The sequence below is a fragment of the Pseudophryne corroboree genome, chromosome 4, assembly GCF_028390025.1.
Source record: "Pseudophryne corroboree isolate aPseCor3 chromosome 4, aPseCor3.hap2, whole genome shotgun sequence".
In the NCBI taxonomy this organism is placed as follows: Eukaryota; Metazoa; Chordata; class Amphibia; order Anura; family Myobatrachidae; genus Pseudophryne; species Pseudophryne corroboree.
Window position 1 is genome coordinate 1,927,804 of NC_086447.1, and position 22,474 is coordinate 1,950,277.

The 22,474-nt window shown below is 47.7% G+C and overlaps 1 protein-coding gene across 5 annotated transcripts in view; it reads right to left on the reverse strand.

Annotated features, from left to right (window-relative positions):
• IFT172 (intraflagellar transport 172) overlaps positions 1–22,474 on the reverse strand; it is a 553,694-nt gene that overhangs the window by 21,125 nt on the left and 510,095 nt on the right. For all 5 annotated transcript variants that reach the window (XM_063914906.1, XM_063914909.1, XM_063914907.1 and 2 more), the window contains one exon: positions 21,563–21,716. In XM_063914906.1, the coding sequence (XP_063770976.1) occupies positions 21,563–21,716 (154 nt within the window). The remainder of the gene's footprint in view (positions 1–21,562; positions 21,717–22,474) is intronic.

The following is a 22,474-nucleotide window of genomic DNA, read 5'->3' on the forward strand; positions in this document are numbered from 1 at the left end:
ACCGAGATCAGACATGTAACATGATACCGAGATCAGACATGTAACATACCGAGATCTTATTACAGAGATCAGACATGTAACATGATACAGAGATCAGACATGTAACATGATACAGAGATCAGACATGTAACAAGATACTGAGATCTTATTACAGAGATCAGACACATAACATGATACCGAGATCTTATTACCGAGATCAGACATGTAACATGATACCGATCTCTTATTACCGAGATCAGACATGTAACATGATACCGATCTCTTATTACCGAAATCAGACACGTAACATGATACCGAGATCAGACATGTAACATGATACTGAGATCTTATTACAGAGATCAGACATGTAACATGATACAGAGATCAGACATGTAACATGATACAGAGATCAGACATGTAACAAGATACCGAGATCTTATTACAGAGATCAGACACATAACATGATACCGAGATCTTATTACCGAGATCAGACACGTAACATGATACTGAGATCTTATTACAGAGATCAGACATGTAACATGATACCGAGATCAGACATGTAACATGATACCGAGATCAGACATGTAACATGATACCGAGATCAGACATGTAACATGATACCGAGATCAGACATGTAACATGATACCGAGATCTTATTACAGAGATCAGACATGTAACATGATACAGAGATCAGACATGTAACATACCGAGATCTTATTACAGAGATCAGACATGTAACATGATACCGAGATCAGACATGTAACATGATACAGAGATCTTATTACAGAGATCAGACATGTAACATGATACCGAGATCTTATTACAGAGATCAGACACATAACATGATACAGAGATACCGAGATCTTATTACCGAGCTCTTATTACCAAGATCAGACATGTAACATGATACAGAGATCTTATTACAGAGATCAGACATGTAACATGATACAGAGATCAGACATGTAACATGATACCGAGATCAGACATGTAACATGATACCGAGATCAGACATGTAACATACCGAGATCTTATTACAGAGATCAGACATGTAACATGATACAGAGATCAGACATGTAACATGATACAGAGATCAGACATGTAACAAGATACCGAGATCTTATTACAGAGATCAGACACATAACATGATACCGAGATCTTATTACCGAGATCAGACATGTAACATGATACCGATCTCTTATTACCGAGATCAGACATGTAACATGATACCGATCTCTTATTACCGAGATCAGACACGTAACATGATACCGAGATCAGACATGTAACATGATACTGAGATCTTATTACAGAGATCAGACATGTAACATGATACCGAGATCAGACATGTAACATGATACAGAGATCTTATTACAGAGATCAGACATGTAACATGATACAGAGATCAGACATGTAACATGATACAGAGATCAGACATGTAACAAGATACCGAGATCTTATTACAGAGATCAGACACATAACATGATACCGAGATCTTATTACCGAGATCAGACACGTAACATGATACTGAGATCTTATTACAGAGATCAGACATGTAACATGATACCGAGATCAGACATGTAACATGATACCGAGATCAGACATGTAACATGATACCGAGATCTTATTACAGAGATCAGACATGTAACATGATACAGAGATCAGACATGTAACATACCGAGATCTTATTACAGAGATCAGACATGTAACATGATACAGAGATCAGACATGTAACATGATACCGAGATCTTATTACCGAGCTCTTATTACCAAGATCAGACATGTAACATGATACCGAGATCTTATTACAGAGATCAGACATGTAACATGATACCGAGATCTTATTACCAAGATCAGACATGTAACATGATACCGAGATCTTATTACAGAGATCAGACATGTAACATGATACCGAGAGCAGACATGTAACATGATACCGAGATCAGACATGTAACATGATACCGAGATCAGACATGTAACATGATACCGAGATCAGATTACAGAGATCAGACATGTAACATGATACAGAGATCAGACATGTAACATGATACCGAGATCAGACATGTAACATGATACCGAGATCTTATTACAGAGATCAGACATGTAACATGATACAGAGATCAGACATGTAACATGATACCGAGATCAGACATGTAACATGATACCGAGATCAGACATGTAACATGATACAGAGATCAGACATGTAACATGATACCGATATCTTATTACCGAGCTCTTATTACCAAGATCAGACATGTAACAAGATACCGAGATCTTATTACAGAGATCAGACATGTAACATGATACTGAGATCTTATTACAGAGATCAGACATGTAACATGATACCGAGATCAGACATGTAACATGATACCGAGATCAGACATGTAACATGATACCGAGATCTTATTACAGAGATCAGACATTTAACATGATACAGAGATCAGACATGTAACATGATACCGAGATCTTATTACAGAGATCAGACATGTAACATGATACAGAGATCAGACATGTAACATGATACCGAGATCTTATTACCGAGCTCTTATTACCAAGATCAGACATGTAACATGATACCGAGATCTTATTACAGAGATCAGACATGTAACATGATACCGAGATCTTATTACCGAGATCAGACATGTAACATGATACAGAGATCAGACATGTAACATGATACAGAGATCAGACATGTAACATGATACAGAGATCAGACATGTAACATGATACAGAGATCTTATTACAGAGATCAGACATGTAACATGATACCGAGATCTTATTACCAAGATCAGACATGTAACATGATACCGAGATCTTATTACAGAGATCAGATATGTAACATGATACCGAGATCTTATTACCAAGATCAGACATGTAACATGATACCGAGATCTTATTACAGAGATCAGACATGTAACATGATACCGAGATCAGACATGTAACATAATACCGAGATCTTATTACAGAGATCAGACACGTAACATGATACCGAGATCTTATTACCGAGATCAGACATGTAACATGATACCGAGCTCTTATTGCCAAGATCAGACATGTAACATGATACAGAGCTCTTATTACCGAGATCAGACACGTAACATGATACCGAGATCTTATTACAGAGATCAGACATGTAACATGATACCGAGATCTTATTACAGAGATCAGACATGTAACATGATACCGAGATCTTATTACCGAGATCAGACATGTAACATGATACAGAGATCAGACATGTAACATGATACAGAGATCAGACATGTAACATGATACAGAGATCTTATTACAGAGATCAGACATGTAACATGATACCGAGATCTTATTACAGAGATCAGACATGTAACATGATACCGAGATCTTATTACCGAGATCAGACACGTAACATGATACCGAGATCTTATTACCGAGATCAGACACGTAACATGATACCGAGATCTTCTTACCGAGATCAGACATGTAACATGATACCGAGATCAGACATGTAACATGATACCCAGATCTTATTACAGAGATCAGACATATAACATGATATCAGACTCTCCACTTCTCTACAAAACTTCAAACGGGCTCTAAAGAACCACTTCTTCTTCAAGCCCAGCGGTCTCTCATCCTAACCCTCTGTCCCACGCTCTCTATGTACCACGTCTGTGTCACCCCTGTCTGTCTTCCCCTCCCCTTTATAATGTAAGCTCTCATGAGCAGGTCCCTCTACCCTCACGTGCTTTCCTTCCCTCACCTATACCGTCATCTCCTCCCACTACCTACAACAGCACCTATGGTTAGTGCCGCCCTGCTGCTTATTTCATGTCAGCTGATGCAGCAATGTGTACAAAGCAGCTCCGTGTCCAGCATCACAGTGCGTCACTTACAGAATGCCCATTACTGGATGATGAGAATAATTACTGTGCGGAAGGGTTTCTTTTTATATTTTGTGTTTTGTTAATGACAATAAAAGTATTGTATTGTGGTAATAATAATAATGGATAATAATAAATAATAATAATAATAATAATGGATAATAATAATAATAATAATAATAATAATAATAATAATGGATATTAATATTAATAATAATAATAATGATGATGGACAATAATAATAATGGATATTAATAATAATAATAATAATAATAATAATAATAATAATAATGGATAATAATAATAATAATGGATAATAATAATAATAATAATGGATAATAATAATAATAATAATAATAATAATAATGGACAATGATGATCATAATAATAATAATAATAATAATAATAATAATAATAATAATGGACAATGATGATCATAATAATAATAATAATAATAATAATAATAATAATAATAATAATGATGATGGACAATAATAATAATGGACAATGATGATCATAATAATAATAATAATAATAATAATAATAATAATAATGATGAATAATAGTAGTAATAATAATGGATAATAATAAATAATAATAATAATAATGGATAATAATAATAATAATAATAATAATAATAATAATAATAATAGGATTTTGGTTACCTACCGGTAAATCCTTTTCTCGTAGTCCGTAGAGGATGCTGGGGTGCACATTAGTACCATGGAGTATAGACGGGTCCGCCAGGAGCCATTGGCACTTTAAGAGTTTGAGTGTGTGGGCTGGCTCCTCCCTCTATGCCCCTCCTACCAGACTCAGTCTAGAAACTGTGCCCGAGGAGACTGACATCTTCGAGAGAAGGATATAACACAGACAGTGGTGAGATTCACACCAGCTCACACATACAAGGCACATCAAGCCAACTAGCTTGAAAAACTCAGCAACGGCTGAAACATTACCAAGTAACAATGCAGTACTCAACTAAAAGTTGTACTGAACCAAATAACATTTGCAGGAGAACGAAGCGCTAGGCGGGCGCCCAGCATCCTCTACGGACTACGAGAAAAGGATTTACCGGTAGGTAACCAAAATCCTATTTTCTCTTACATCCTAGAGGATGCTGGGGTCCACATTAGTACCATGGGGATGTACCAAAGCTCCCAGAACAGGAGGGAGAGCGCGGAGTCTCCTGCAGAACTGATTGACTGAACTTCAGATCATCAGAGGCCAAAGTATCGAACTTGTAAAACTTTGCAAACGTGTTCGACCCAGACCAAGTTGCAGCTCGGCAAAATTGCAATACCGAGAAACCCCGGGCAGCCGCCCAAGAAGACCCCACCTTACGAGTAGAGTGGGCCTTAACAGATTTTGGACATGGCAGTCCTGCCATAGAATAAGCGTACTGGATAGTGAACCGAATCCACCGAGAAATAGTCTGCTTAGAAGCAGGACACCCAATCTTTTTGGGATCATATAGGACAAACAGAGAGTCTGACTTTCTGTGACGAGAAGTTCTCTTCACATATATCTTCAGAGCTCTTACAACATCCAAGGACTTTAAAGTAAATGAGGAGTCAGTAGCTACTGACACCACAATAGGTTGGTTGACATGAAATACCGACACAACCTTCGGAAGAAACTGCTGACATGTCCGGAGCTCAGCTCTATCTTCGTAGAAGATCAAGAAAGGACTTTTACAGGACAAAGCCCCTAATTCCGACACACGTCTAGCAGAAGCTAAGGCCAACAACGTGACCGTCTTCCAAGTAAGAAATTTGACCTCAACCTCCTGTAGAGTCTCAAACCAATCCGACTGGAGAAACTGCAACACCACGTTAAGGTCCCAGGGCGCCGTAGGCGGTACAAAGGTAGGTTGGATGTGCAGAACTCCCTTCAAAAAAGTTTGAACCTCAGGGAGGGAAGCCAACCGTTTCTGGAAGAAGATGGAGAGGGCCGAAATCTGGACCTTCACAGATCCCAACCTCAGGCCCATATCCACACCTGCTTGCAGGAAGAGGAGGAAACGTCCCAGTTGAAATTCCACCGCAGGAAACTTCTTGGACTCACACCAAGAAACATATTTCTTCCAAATACGATGGTAATGTTTAGACGTTACCCCTTTCCTAGCCTGTATCAGGGTAGGAATGACCTTCAGAATGCCCGTCAGAGCTAGTATCAGGCGTTCAACCTCCATGCCGTCAAACGTAAGTCTTGATAAGCGAACAGTCCCTGCAGCAGCATATCCTCCCGAAGAGGAAGAGGCCTCAGCTCTTCCTGCAAGAGATTCAGAATGTCTGCGTACCAAGCCTGCCTTGGCCAGTCCGGAGCAATGAGGATCGCCTGTACCCTTGATCTCCTTATGAGCTTTAGAACTCTTGGAATGAGTGGAAGAGGTGGAAACATACACTGACCGGAACACCCACGGAGACACCAGGGCGTCCACTGCCACTGCTTGTAGGTCCCTCGACCTGAAACAATAGCATCGAAGCTTCTTGTTGAGACGAAAGGCCATCATGTCTATTTGGGGTAACCCCCAAAGGTCTGTAATTTCCTTGAACACCTCCGGATGGAGACCCCATTCCCCTGGATGGAGATCGTGTCTGCTGAGGAAGTCTGCTTCCCAGTTGTCTACTCCCGGAATGAAGATTGCTGAGAGCGCCAACGCGTGTCTTTCTGCCCAGAGGATGATTCTTGTCACCTCTGACATTGCAGCTCTGCTCTTCGTTCTGCCCTGTCGGTTTATGTAGGCCACTGTCGTTACATTGTCCGATTGCACTTGAATGGCCCGATTTCTTAGAAGATGGGCCGCCTGAAGAAAACAGTTGTAGAAGGCTCTTAGTTCCAGGATGTTGATGGGCAGGGTGGCTTCCAGACTTGACCACCTTCCTTGGAATGTTTCCCCCAGAGTGACTGCGCTCCAGCACCGAAGGCTCGCATCCGTGGCTAGAAGGACCCAGTCCTGAATCCCAAACCTGCGGCCCTCCAGAAGGTGAGGCAATTGGAGCAGCCAGAGGAGTGAAATCCTGGCCTTTGGCGACCACTTGTCCAGGAGATCCAGTTGGAAGGACCGAGCATGGAACCTCCCGTATTGGAGAGCCTCGTAAGAGGCCACCATCTTTCTCAAAAGGCGAACGCAGTGATGAACTGACACCCGGGCTGGCTTCAGGACATCTTGGACCATTGTTTGTATCACCAACGCCTTTTCCTGCGGAAGAAACACCCTCTGCACCTCAGCGTTGAGGATCATCCCCAGAAACGACAACCTCTGGGTCGGTTTCACATGTGACTTTGGGAGATTCAGAATCCAACCGTGGATTCTGAGTAGGTGCGCTGTGAGAACAATGGACTGCAACAGCTTCTCCGTGCACGAAGCCTTTATCAGCAGATCGTCCAGATATGGAATGATGTTCACCCCTTGTTTGCAGAGGAGAACCATCATCTCTGCCATCATCTTGGTGAACCCCCCTTGGTGCTGTTGAGAGGCCAAATGGCAGTGCCTGGAACTGAAAATGACAGTCCAATAATGCAAAACGGAGATAAGCCTTATGCGGCAGCCAAATCGGAATGTGGAGGTACGCATCCTTGATATCCAGGGATACCAGGAATTCCCCCTCTTCCAGAACGGATATCACCGCCCTGAGAGACTCCATTTTGAACTTGAACTCCTTTAGAAAGGGGGGTTCAGTAATTTTAGGTTCAGAAAAGCCTGATCGAACCATCCGGTTTCAGTACCATGAAAAGGTTCGAGTAGTAACCTGTGGTTTGTAAATGAGGAGGAACTGGTACAATGACCTGTGCCTCCACCAACTTCTGGACAGCCTCCTGTAGTACAGTTCTGTCTGCCAGTAGAACTGATTTTAAAAATCGGTGAGGAGGGAGATTTTGAAATTCCAGCCTGTATCCCTGGGATACAATATCTATCAACCAGGGATCCAGGCCGGACGATACCCAGACGTGACTGAACTGTCTGAGTCTCGCCCCCACCGGCCCCACCTCCAGGCCGCGCGGTCCACCATCATGCGGAGGACTTTGGCATACCTGAAGCAGGCTTTTGTTCCTGGGAACCTGCAGCAGCAGGTTTCTTGGATTTAACTCGACCTCCCCTAAAGAAGGTATTGGACGGTTTGGCCTTTCTAGGCTTGTTAGGCCGAAAGGAATGAGATGCTGATAAAGAGAAGTATTTCTTCGGAGCAGGCGCAGCTGAGGGAAGAAATGGAGACTTACCCGCTGTAGCCGTGGATATCCACGCATCCAAAGCTTCCCCAAAGACAGCCTGACCTGTGTAGGGTAGGGACTCCACGTCGGCCGACCACTGGCGCAGCCAAAGTCCCCGACGAGCTGAAACAGACAAGAGATCCCCGCAGCCATGGAACCCAGGTCTTTCATGGATTCTACCATAAAATCTGCTGAATCGTGACTGTTATGCAAAAACAATTCAACATCCCCTCTATCCATCGTATCCAAATCCTCTAGTAAGGTAGCCGACCATTTTACTATTGCCTTTGCAATCCATGCAGTATAATATTTTCCCCTGAAGCGGTGTACATTGATTTAAGTGTATTATCAATTTTTCTATCAGCCGGCTCCTTTAAGGTGGTAGATCCTGGAACAGGTAAAACCACCTTCTTTGAGAGTCTGGACACAAATGCGTCAACAATAGGTGGGTTTTCCCATTTTTACCTATCCTCCTCAGGGAAAGGGAACGCCACCTGGACCCTTTTAGGGATCTGGAATTTTTTATCAGGGTTTTCCCATGCTTTCTCAAATTTAGCATTCAATTCCTTTGACGCAGGGAAGGTTAGCGAGGCTTTCCTTTTTTCAGTGAAGTAAGCCTCCTCAACCTGCTCAGGTGTGGTATCATTAACATTTAACACATCCCTGATAGCCTCTATCATTAATTGCACCCCCTTTGCAAGAGATGTGGACCCCCACAACACATCCCCATCACCGTCTGTGGTGTCAGAATCGGTATCCGTGTCATCCTGCGTGACCTGCACAAGCGCACATTTGTGGGGTTATATAGCGGAGCGTCCTGAGGTACCAGAAACCAGCCATACTGCCATAGAGCTCTGTAATACCTGGGTTGCAGATTCATTACTAGCAACCCTGTCAGAAATCTGAGAAATCCAAGATTTGATAGAGGAAAACCACTCTGGTTCCCTTGCTGGTATCTGTGCTAAACCAGTGCTATCCTGATTACATGGAATGGGATCATCCTGGGAGGACAAATCCTCTGCAGCATATGACACAGTGTCCCTGGACATAACTAAAGGAGTCCATCAAACACTACACACACACACACACACACACACACACACACACACACACACACACACACACACACACACGTGAGGGCAGACAGAGTCCCCCCCCCCCCCCCCCAAGAATGGCAAGAGAGACACAGAGATGGAGCCAATCCCCACACAGCGCTTTTACCAAAGGGAGACCCCCTGTCAGCGCTGACTGTGCACCTTAATAGGACACACAGTCGTATTGCAGCCTCCCCCCCTTCTACAACCCCCTGGTACCGTGTACTGATAGCTGGAGTTGCTGTGGAGGGACCTGATTCTCCTTCTCAGTTCTGTGCAGGCAGGAAAATGGCGCTGAACGCTGCTGGGTCCGCTCTGAAAAGCTCCGCCCCCAAAATGGCGCTGTCTTCCCGCTCTTCCACTGATTATACTGGCCTGAGGATTTAGTGCTGGCTGAGATCCGGGAACCCCGACAGGCTTCTGGACCAGTGTAGGGTGTAGCGCTGGCTCAGAGTGCCCCTCACAGCACCGCATCATGTACCGCTGAGCCATCCCCGGTGCGCAGTTAATACTGCGCTCCTACCCTGTTGCCGACATCTTCACACCGGCCCCCCGCTTGCTAGGGGGTCGGTGTCTCACTCACCACTTCTTCAGCTCTGCAAGGGGGTGGAGGCATGCTGCTGGGGTGAGCGATCCGACCCCTCTGGAGCTCAGTGTCCAGTCAGCGGAGACAGTGGCTCAGACCACGCGGGGCGGACACTACTCCCCCCCCCTTAGTCCCACGCTGCAGGGAGGTTGTTGCTAAACCGAGTCTGGTAGGAGGGGCATAGAGGGAGGAGCCAGCCCACACACTCAAACTCTTAAAGTGCCAATGGCTCCTGGTGGACCCGTCTATACGCCATGGTACTAATGTGGACCCCAGCATCCTCTAGGATGTAAGAGAAAAACAAGATTTATGGTAAGAACTTACCTTTGTTAAATCTCTTTCTGCGAGGTACACTGGACTCCACAGGGAATGACATTGGGGTGTAGAGTAGGATCTTGATCCAAGGAACCAACAGGCTCAAAGCTATGACCTTCTTCCCAGAATGCATAGCGCCGCCTCCTCTATAGCCCCGCATCCGTGCACAGGAGCTCAGTTTTTAGTAAACCAGTCCAATGCAGTAGCAGGTAAAAGAGATGACAACTGTTATACCACATTCTCACGACAGGAGAAAGTGTCAGCGGCTAATGCCATACCAACCCAAAGAAGCTAAGAGCGTCAGGGTGGGCACCCTGTGGATCCCAGTGTACCTCACAGAAAGAAATTTAACAAAAGGTAAGTTCTTACCATAAATCTCGTTTTCTGCTGCGGGGTACACTGGGCTCCACAGGGAATGACATAGGGGATGTCCTAAAGCAGTTCCTAATGGGAGGGGACGCACTGTAGCGGGCACAAGAACCCGGCGTCCAAAGGAAGAATCCTGAGAGGCGGGTGTATCAAAGGCATAGAACCTTATGAGCGTGTTCACTGAGGTCCGCGTAGCCGACTTGCACAATTGATCAAGGGTCGCACCATGGCGGGCCGCCCAAGAAGGTCCAACAGACCGAGTAGAATGGGCCTTTATAGTAGCAGGAGCTGGAAGACCAGCCTGTACGCAAGCATGTGCAATCACCATTCTAATCCATCTGGCCAGGGTCTGCTTGTGAGCAGGCCAGCCACGTTTGTGAAAACCAAACAGAACAAAGAGAGAATCCGACTTCCTGATGGAGGCAGTTCTCTTCACGTAGATACGGAGAGCCCGTACCACATCCAAAGACCGCTCTTTGGAAGACAAATCAGGAGAGGCCAAGGCCGGAACCACGATCTACTGATTAAGGTGGAACGAGGAAACCACCTTAGGCAAATATCCAGGGCGCTTTCTAAGAACCGCCCGATCACGGTGAAAAATCAGATAGGGAGACCTACAAGACAAGGCACCCAAATCTTTCACCCATCTAGCGGAAGCAATAGCTAGCAGAAACACTACCTTAAGAGTAAGCCACTTAAGGTCAACAGATTCAAGAGGCTCAAACGGAGACCCTTGCAATGCCTCCAGAACCACTGACAGGTCCCAAGGGGCCACCGGCGAGACATAAGGAGGTTGAATCTGCAACACACCCTGAGTGAACGTATGCACATCAGGTAAAGTTGCAATCTTTCTCTGGAACCAAACTGACAAGGCAGAAATATGAACCTTGATGGAGGCCAGACGAAGGCCCAAGTCCAGGCCCTGTTGTAGAAAGGCCAAAAATTTGACCGTACTAAACTTGTAAGCGTCATGATTGTTAGATGCGCACCAAGCAAAGTAAGAATTCCAGACCCTATGGTAAATCCGGCCAGAAACCGGTTTCCGGCCCCTTAACATGGTTTGAATGACCGCCTCAGAAAATCCTTTGGCCCTCAAGACGGAAGCTTCAAGAGCCACGCCGTCAAAGCCAACTGGGCTAAATCCTGATATACACAGGGGCCCTGAACGAGGAGATCTGGGCGCTGCGGAAGTAGAAGGGGACGTTCTATCGAGAGACCCTGAAGGTCTGAGAACCAATGCCGTCTGGGTCACGCTGGAGCGATCAGACGTAGGATACCTCCTTCTTTTTTGATCTTCCTTATTACTCTGGGCAGGAGTGACACCGGAGGGAACACGTATGGCAGCCGAAAGTTACATGGAATTGCCAGTGCGTCCACGAACGCTGCTTGAGGTTCCCTTGTCCTTGCTTTGAAGACCGGAACTTTGTGATTGTGTCGAGATGCCATCAGGTCCACATCTGGAAGACCCCACTTGTCCACGAGGAGTTGAAAAACTTCTGGATGGAGGCTCCACTCTCTGGCATGTACGTCCTGATGACTGAGAAAGTTCGCTTCCCAGTTTAGGACCACCGGAATGAACACTGCTGATATGGCTGGTAGATGGCATTCCGCCCACTGAAGAATCCGTGATACTTCCCTCATTGCCAAGCAGCTTCGAGTGCTGCCTTGATGATTTATGTACGCCACTGTGGTGGCGTTGTCGACTGTACTTGAACAGGTCTGTTCTGTATTAGATGCTGGGCCAAGTTCAATGAGTTGAACACCGCCCGCAATTCCAGAATGTTTATCGGGAGGAGAGACTCCTCCTTGGTCCACCGACCCTGAAGGGAGTGTTGCTCCAACACCGCGCCCCAACCCCTAAGACTGGCGTTCGTCGTCAGAAGTACCCAGTTTGAGATCCAGAAGGGACGACCCCTGCTCAATCGTTGGTCCTGAAGCCACCAGCTCAGTGACAGGCGGACCTCCGGAGATAATGAGATCATATGAGACCTGATCCGGTGAGGCAGGCTGTCCTACTTGGCTAGAATCAGCCTCTGGAGAGGGCGGGAATGGAATTGAGCGTACTCCACCATGTCGAAAGCCGACACCATGAGACCTAGCACCTGCATTGCCGAATGTATCGACACTTGCGGACGAGATAGGAAGCACTGAATCCGTCCTGAAGCATCCGTTCTGAAGCATCAGGACTGTGTGTCCAACAACGCTCCCAGGTGCACCATACTCTGAGCAGGGACCAGGGAGGATTTCTTCCAGTTGATGAGCCACCCGTGGGCTTGCAGAAATGGGATAGTCAGTTCTAGATGACGTAGGAGAATCTCTGGGGAATTTGCCAGGATCAACAAGTCGTCCAAGTACGGTAGGATCCTGACCCCTTGACGGCGGAGTACAGCCGTCATTACCGCCATAACTTTGGTGAAGACTTGCGGAGCCGTGGTCAAACCAAAAGGCAACGCCCGAAACTGGTAATGGAGGTTGCCAACCACAAACCTCAGGTACTGCTGATGCGACTCTACAATGGGAATATGCAGGTAAGCATCCTGTATGTCCAGTGAGATCATATAGTCCCCAGGCTAGAACAATAGAGCGAAGAGTTTCCATACGAAACTTGGAGACGTTCACAAACTTGTTCAGGGACTTGAGATTGAGAATGGGCCGGGAAGACCCATTTGGTTTCGGGACTAGGAACAGCGGTGAATAGAACCCCTTGCCTCTCTGAGCAGGAGGCACCAGTACTACCACTCCTGTGTCCAGGAGGGACTGTACCACCGAATGAAGAGTTTGTGCCTTCACCTGATCCGAAGGGACGTCTGTCAGGCAAAATCGATGAGGGGGACAATTCTTGAAAGAGACGGCATAGCCTCGAGTGACGACTTCCCGTACCCAGGCATTGGAAGTGGTCCTCAACCATTCCTGGGTATACCCTAGAAGTCGGCCCCCCACCTTGGGATCCCCCAGAGGGAGGCCCACCCCGGCAGGCTTGTCAGTATTGGAAGCAGGCTGACGGGCAGCCCAGGCCCGTTTGGGTTTGGGCTTATTGGGTTTGGAAGTGCGAACCTGCTTTGGGTATGCCTGACCTTTTGCTTTCCCTGAAGGACGAAAGGAGCGAAAGGAAGTACTTTTAGCTTTCGGCACCGAAGGAGCAGTACTAGGAAGACATGCTGTTTTAGCAGACATTAAGTCAGCCACTATCTTGTCAAGGTTTTCTCCAAAAAAGAATGTCTCCTTTGAAGGGTATTACCTCCAGGGTTTTCTTAGAGTCCATGTCCACAGACCAGGACCTTAACCAGAGAATTCGGCGAGCCAAAATGGACGTAGTAGAAGCCTTGGCCGCCAGAATACCGGCATCAGAAGCCGCCTCTTTAATGTAATGAGACGCTGTAACAATATATGATAGGCACTGTCTAGCATGATCAGAAGCATTGGAAGGCAACTCCACCTCCAGCTCCTGAGCCCACGCTTCCACAGCCTCTGCAGCCCATGTTGCTGCAATAGTGGGCCTATGCGCCGCACTGTCCGTCGGTTCTCTCAAGGACGTGACAGTAGTTACAGGCAGAGCAGAGGATACTACCAGCCACGCAACTTGCGAATCCACTGGCGGTGGTGTTTCCCAATTTTGACTAAGCTCCGCAGCGAGGGGATAGTGAGCTAGCATCTTCTTGTGAGGCGCAAACTTCTTTCCTGGATTTTCCCAGGACTCCTGCCGTATGTGAACCAAATGGTCAGAGCGAGGTAAAACTTGTTTAACCACCTTCTGACATTTAAACCTGTCCAGTTTCTTAGTCTCAGTGACAGGCTCCTGTTCATCAGCAACCTGAAGAATAAGCCTGATAGCCTCTAACAAGTCAGGAACATCCACCTGTGAGACAGACTCCCCATCAGAAGCGTCGGGATCAGAATCTGTGGGGTCAATATATACGCCATCCTCATCAGACGAGGTGTCTGGGACGCTGGTGGATTGTGAGGAAGTAATTGCCCGCTTAGAGGACCCCTTGGTCTTAGGCGGGCGAGGGTTAGACTTTTGAGCAGTCAGTGATTGGTTCAATTGCTGTAACTGATTGGACAGTTGATCTGCCCATGGCGGGTTAACCGCGGGGACCATAAGTGGTTGTACCGGCACAGGAGGTTCCATAGGGGGTGTTAGTCTAGTTACCAGCGTATTCAATAGCGTGGAGAAAGTAGCCAAAGGTAGGTCATTTTGCACTCCCGTTGCTACAGTCCCACTAGGGGGTAAGGATCCCCCAGAACCTGAACCCTCAGCTGCTATGTTATCCTGAAATGTGTCTGTAGCGTCACTACCACACAATGTGGGATCAGCCCCAGCTCTGTCGCCCCTTGTAGCTGACATATCTGAAAGCTCAATGCAAGGCAACCCAGTACAATATCAGCAGCACAATACCTGACAAGATCACCCTGTGCAGTGTATCACCCTGTGCAGTGTAACAGCACAAACAGGGAATTCAAGAGGTATACGGTGACTATAAATCACAGAAAAAAATACGGAGTATATCTTGTGAACTATATTATGATAAACCTGACGTACTTAGCCCCCTCAGGTTATAGAATATAGGGATAGCAATCTGAGTGAGAGACACAAAATGGAGGTCACACAGCAGCTACATGCACACACACAGAGTCACACTGTACAATGCAGAAATTATGATATGCAATAAAACTGCACTGGACTAGCAATACAGAGAAGTACTAAGTATAGCTATACACTAAAATAAGAATTTACTTACCGATACTTCTATTTCTCATAGTCCGTAGTTGATGCTGGGAACTCCGTAAGGACCATGGGGAATAGCGGCTCCGCAGGAGACTGGGCACAAAAGTAAAGCTTTAGGACTACCTGGTGTGCACTGGCTCCTCCCCCTATGACCCTCCTCCAAGCCTCAGTTAGGATACTGTGCCCGGACGAGCGTACACAATAAGGAAGGATTTTGAATCCCGGGTAAGACTCATACCAGCCACACCAATCACACCGTACAACCTGTGATCTGAACCCAGTTAACAGCATGATAACAGAGGAGCCTCTGAAAAGATGGCTCACAACCACAATAACCCGATTTTTGTAACAATAACTATGTACAAGTATTGCAGACAATCCGCACTTGGGATGGGCGCCCAGCATCCACTACGGACTATGAGAAATAGAATTATCGGTAAGTAAATTCTTATTTTCTCTGACGTCCTAGTGGATGCTGGGGACTCCGTAAGGACCATGGGGATTATACCAAAGCTCCCAAACGGGCGGGAGAGTGCGGATGACTCTGCAGCACCGAATGAGAGAACTCCAGGTCCTCCTCAGCCAGGGTATCAAATTTGTAGAATTTAGCAAACGTGTTTGCCCCTGACCAAGTAGCTGCTCGGCAAAGTTGTAAAGCCGAGACCCCTCGGGCAGCCGCCCAAGATGAGCCCACTTTCCGTGTGGAATGGGCTTTTACAGATTTTGGCTGTGGCAGGCCTGCCACAGAATGTGCAAGCTGAATTGTGCTACAAATCCAACGAGCAATAGTCTGCTTAGAAGCAGGAGCACCCAGCTTGTTGGGTGCATACAGGATAAACAGCGAGTCAGATTTTCTGACTCCGGCCGTCCTGGAAACATATACTTTCAGGGCCCTGACTACGTCCAGCAACTTGGAGTCCTCCAAGTCCCTAGTAGCCGCAGGTACCACAATAGGCTGGTTCAAGTGAAACGCTGAAACCACCTTAGGGAGATATTGAGGATGAGTCCTCAATTCCGCCCTGTCTGAATGGAAGATCAGATAAGGGCCTTTACAGGATAAAGCCCGCCAATTCTGACACGCGCCTGGCCGAGGCCAGGGCCAACAACATGACCACTTTCCATGTGAGATATTTTAACTCCACAAATTCAAGTGGTTCAAACCAATGTGACTTTAGGAACCCCAAAACTACATTGAGATCCCAAGGTGCCACTGGAGGCACAAAAGGAGGCTGTATATGCAGTACCCCTTTTACAACCGTCTGAACTTCAGGAACTGAAGCTAGTTCTTTCTGGAAGAAAATTGACAGGGCCGAAATTTGAACCTTAATGGACCCCAATTTTAGGCACATAGACACTCCTGTTTACAGGAAATGCAGGAATCGACCTAGTTGAAAATTCCTCCATCGGGCCTTACTGGCCTCACACCCCGCAACATATTTTCGCCAAATGCGGTGATAATGCTTTGCGGTTACATCCTTCCTGGCTTGATCAGGGTAGGGATGACTTCATCCGGAATGCCTTTTTCCTTCAGGATCCGGCGTTCAACCGCCCTGCCGTTAAACGCAGCCGCGGTAAGTCTTGGAATAGACAGGGTCCTTGCTGGAGCAGGTCCCTTCTTAGAGGTAGAGGCCACGGGTCCTCCGTGAGCATCTCTTGAAGTTCCGGGTACCAAGTCCTTCTTGGCCAATCCGGAGCCACGAGTATAGTTCTTACTCCCCTCCGTCTTATAATTCTCAGTACTTTTGGTATGAGAGGAAGAGGAGGGAACACATACACTGACTGGTACACCCACGGTGTTACCAGAGCGTCCACAGCTATTGCCTGAGGGTCCCTTGACCTGGCGCAATACCTGTCCAATTTTTTTGTTTAGGCGGGACGCCATCATGTCCACCTTTGGTTTTTCCCAATGGTTTACAATCATGTGGAAGACTTCTGGGTGAAGTCCCCACTCTCCCGGGTGGAGGCCGTGCCTGCTGAGGAAGTCTGCTTCCCAGTTGTCCACTCCCGGAAAGAATACTGCTGACAGTGCTATTACATGATTTTCCGCCCAGCCAAGAATCCTTGCAGCTTCTGCCATTGACTGCTTCTTGTGCCACCCTGTCTGTTTACGTGGGTGACTGCCGTGATGTTGTCCGACTGGATCAACACCGGCTGACCTTGAAGCAGAGGTCTTGCTAAGCTGAGAGCATTGTAAATGGCCCTTAGCTCCAGGATATTTATGTGAAATGATGTCTCCAGGCTTGACCATAAGCCCTGGAAATTTCTTCCCTGTGTGACTGCTCCCCAGCCTCGCAGGCTGGCATCCGTGGTCACCAGGACCCAGTCCTGAATGCCGAATCTGCGGCCCTCTAGAAGATGAGCACTCAGCAACCACCACAGGAGGGACACCCTTGTCCTTGGTGACCGGGTTATCCGCTGATGCATCTTAAGATGCGACCCGGACCATTTGTCCAGCAGGTCCCACTGGAAAGTTCTTGCGTGGAATCTGCCGAATGGCTTTGCTTCGTAGGAAGCTACCATTTTTCCCAGAACCCTTGTGCATTGATGCACTGAGACTTGGCTCGGTTTTAGGAGGTTCCTGACTAGCTCGGATAACTCCCTGGCTCTCTCCTCCGGGAGAAACACCTTTTTCTGAACTGTGTCCAGAATCATCCCTAGGAACAGAAGACGAGTCGTCGGAACCAGCTGCGATTTTGGAATATTGAGAATCCAACCGTGCTGTCGCAACACTACCTGAGATAGTGCTACACCGACCTCCAACTGTTCCCAGGATCTTACCCTTATCAGGAGATCGTCCAAGTAAGGGATAACTAAAACTCCCTTCCTTCGAAGGAGTATCATCATTTCGGCCATTACCTTGGTAAAGACCCGGGGTGCCGTGGACCATCCAAACGGCAGTGTCTGAAACTGATAGTGACAGTTCTGTACCACAAACCTGAGGTACCCTTGGTGAGAAGGGTAAATTTGGACATGAAGGTAAGCATCCTTGATGTCCAGAGACACCATGTAGTCCCCTTCTCTTGAATTTGAACCTCTGTATGTAAGTGTTCAAAGATTTTAGATTTAAAATCGGTCTCACCGAGCCGTCCGGCTTCGGTACCACAACAGTGTGGAGTAATACCCCTTTCCCTGTTGCAGGAGGGGTACCTTGATTATCACCTGCTGGGAATACAGCTTGTGAATGGCTTCCAAAACTGCCTCCCTGTCTGCTTGTAAAGCCCCAGCGTCATGCTGAGGGCTTGGCAGAGGCGGGAGAGGGCTTCTGTTCCTGGGAACTGGCTGATTTCTGCAGCCGTTTCCCTCTCCCTCTGTCACGGGGCAGAAATGAGGAACCTTTTGCCCACGTGCCCTTATGGGAACGAAAGGACTGCGTCTGATAATACGGCGTCTTCTTATGTTGAGAGGCGACCTGGGGTAAAAACGTGGATTTCCCAGCTGTTGCCGTGGCCACCAGGTCTGAAAGACCGACCCCAAATAACTCCTCCCCTTTATAAGGCAATACTTCCATATGCCATTTGGAATCCGCATCACCTGACCACTGTCGTGTCCATAACCCTCTTCTGGCAGAAATGGACAGCGCACTTACTCTTGATGCCAGTCGGCAAATATTCCGCTGTGCATCACACATATATAGAAATGCATCTTTTAAATGCTCTACAGGCAATAATATACTGTCCCTATCTAGGGTATCAATATTTTCAGTCAGGGAATCCGACCACGCCAACCCAGCACTGCACATCCAGGTTGAGGCGATTGCTGGTCGCAGTATAACACCAGTATGTGTGTAAATACATTTTAGGATACCCTCCTGCTTTCTATCAGCAGGATCCTTAAGGGCGGCCATCTCAGGAGAGGGTAGAGCCCTTGTTTTGACAAGCGTGTGAGCGCTTTATTCACCCTAGGGGGTGTTTCCCAACGCACCCTAACCTCTGACGGGAAAGGATATAATGCCAATAACTTTTTAGAAATTATCAGTTTTTTATCGGGGGAAACCCACGCTTCATCACACACCTCATTTAATTTCTCAGATTCAGGAAAACTACAGGTAGTTTTTCCTCACCGAACATAATACCCCTATTGGTGGTACTCGTATTATCAGAAATGTGTAAAACATTTTTCATTGCCTCAATCATGTAACGTGTGGCCCTACTGGAAGTCATATTTGTCTCTTCACCGTCGACACTGGAGTCAGTATCCGTGTCGGCGTCTGTATTTGCCATCTGAGGCAACGGGCGCTTTAGAGCCCCTGACGGCCTATGAGACGTCTGGACAGGCACAAGCTGTGTAGCCAGCTGTCTCATGTCAATCACTGTCTTTTGTAAAGAGCTGACTGTAATTCCTTCCAGCAGTTCATCCACTCAGGTGTCGACCCCCTAGGGGGTGACATCCATATTACAGGCAATTTGCTCCGCCTCCACATCATTTTCCTCCTCATACATGTCGACACAAACGTACCGACACACAGCACACACACAGGGAATGCTCTGATAGAGGACAGGACCCCACTAGCCCTTTGGGGAGACAGAGGGAGAGTTTGCCAGCACACACCAGAGCGCTATATATATACAGGGATAACCTTATATAAGTGTTTTTCCCCTTATAGCTGCTGTATTGTTTATACTGCGCCTAATTAGTGCCCCCCTCTCTTTTTTAACCCTTTCTGTAGTGTAGTGACTGCAGGGGAGAGCCAGGGAGCTTCCCTCCAACGGAGCTGTGAGGGAAAATGGCGCCAGTGTGCTGAGGAGATAGGCTCCGCCCCTTTCTCGGCGGCCTTTTCTCCCGTTTTTCAGTGTAATCTGGCAGGGGTTAAAATTCATCCATATAGCCCTGGGGGCTATATGTGATGTATTTTCGCCAGCCAAGGTGTTTTTATTGCTGCTCAGGGCGCCCCCCCCCAGCGCCCTGCACCCTCAGTGACCGAAGTGTGCTGAGAACAATGGCGCACAGCTGCAGTGCTGTGCGCTACCTTGGTGAAGACAGGATGTCTTCTGCCGCCGATTTTCCGGACCTCTTCTTGCTTCTGGCTCTGTAAGGGGGCCGGCGGCGCGGCTCTGGGACCGGACTCCGAGGCTGGGCCTGTGTTCGGTCCCTCTGGAGCTAATGGTGTCCAGTAGCCTAAGAAGCCCAATCCACTCTGCACTTCAGGTGAGTTCGCTTCTTCTCCCCTTAGTCCCTCGATGCAGTGAGCCTGTTGCCAGCAGGTCTCACTGAAAATAAAAAACCTAATCTAAAACTTTCACTAAGAAGCTCAGGAGAGCCCCTAGTGTGCACCCTTCTCGTTCGGGCACAAAAATCTAACTGGGGCTTGGAGGAGGGTCATAGGGGGAGGAGCCAGTGCACACCAGGTAGTCCTAAAGCTTTACTTTTGTGCCCAGTCTCCTGCGGAGCCGCTATTCCCCATGGTCCTTACGGAGTTCCCAGCATCCACTAGGACGTCAGAGAAATAGATATAACAATGCACAGTAAATACTGGATGTATAGCACAGGATACTTGTACTATATAACCCTGACTAAATGCACTGTCAGCAGACATGTAGATTACTTAAGTGTCCTGTAAAAAGCACAGCGCTGACAACCAGGCGGCTTTACAGAGGAGGATTTGCCCAAACAGTCCCAGGATCAGTGTTGCTCTCTGTAATGGCGCCCAAACACTGACTGGGAGTGAGGGAGAGAGAGATATGCAGCTCCAGGGCGGGAACATTTACTCTAAATGGCGCCCTGTGGTTGGGGGAGGGGCTCCAGGTCAAAGCCTTATCCCCCTGCTGGACTTCAACACCGGGTACTGGGGGCTAAGAAAAACGTTTTTTGAGAGAAAAAAAACGATCTGTGCCCATGCCCTGGTGGTCTAGTGGGGTCCCTGTACTGCCACAGTGTCCACGCCAGCGCGCGCGGCCCGCCTCCCACCGGCCGAACGGGATCACGATTTACAGCAGGACCCGTTGCGGGGACCCTTACCTCCTCCCTGTAGTGCGGCCACGCAATCCAGGAGAGCAGCGGTTGTGTGTGCGACTGACTTCAGAAGGAAACATGAGCCTCCGCTGTAGGTACCCGGCAACCAGGGCGCGGGAGTGTACAGCGCCGCTGGGGGAGGTGATGGAGCTCCAGCAGGAGATGTCTCACTGACATCTTACACTGTCAGTGTCTCTGCTGCAGCCCTTGAAGTCTTCAAATGTTCTTAAAATCTTCTTTTAGGGCTGATGGAGCAGCCCCCCTGTTAAGTGCCTGCTTACTGTAGCACCAACTACAAAACTGAGCTCCTGTGCACAGAGGCGGGGCTATAGAGGAGGCGGCGCTAGGTATTCTGGGAAGAAGGTCAAAGCTTTGAGCCTGTTAGTGCCTCGGATCAAGATCCTATTCTATACCCCAATGTCATTCCCTGTGGAGCCTAGTGTACCCAGCAGCAGAAATAATAATAATAATATCTCACCAGTGAGCAGGCAGGGCAGAGAATGGATTCCACTACTGACAGCTATAAGTGATGCTTCATAAGTTCCTCTTTCATCCAGGGGAAGGACCTGATCTACTCGCTGATCCATGGACACTGCCAATACCCACTCCCTGACCTCCTCTCGCTTCTCCACCTGACACAGAGAAAGTAACAATGTGAGGAGGCCGAGATGGCCAGAGAGAGAGGAGGACAAGCGACCCAGAGAGAGGAGGACGAGAGTCACAGAGAGAGGAGGACGAGAGTCACAGAGAGAGGAGGACGAGAGTCACAGAGAGAGGAGGTCACAGAGAGAGGAGGACGAGCGTCACAGAGAGAGGAGGACGAGCGTCACAGAGAGAGGAGGTCATAGAGAGAGGAGGACGAGAGTCACAGAGAGAGGAGGACGAGAGTCACAGAGAGAGGAGGTCACAGAGAGAGGAGGACGAGCGTCCCAGAGAGAGGAGGACGAGAGTCACAGAGAGAGGAGGACGAGAGTCACAGAGAGAGGAGGACGAGCGTCACAGAGAGAGGAGGACGAGCGTCACAGAGAGAGAAGGTCACAGAGAGAGGAGGACGAGCGTCACAGAGAGAGGAGGACGAGAGTCCCAGAGAGAGGAGGACGAGAGTCCCAGAGAGAGGAGGACGAGAGTCACAGAGAGAGGAGGACGAGAGTCACAGAGAGAGGAGGACGAGAGTCCCAGAGAGAGGAGGACGAGAGTCCCAGAGAGAGGAGGACGAGAGTCCCAGAGAGAGGAGGACGAGAGTCCCAGAGAGAGGAGGACGAGAGTCCCAGAGAGAAAAGGACGAGAGTCACAGAGAGAGGAGGACGAGCGTCACAGAGAGAGGAGGACAAGCGACCCAGAGAGAGGAGGACAAGCGACCCAGAGAGAGGAGGACAAGCGACCCAGAGAG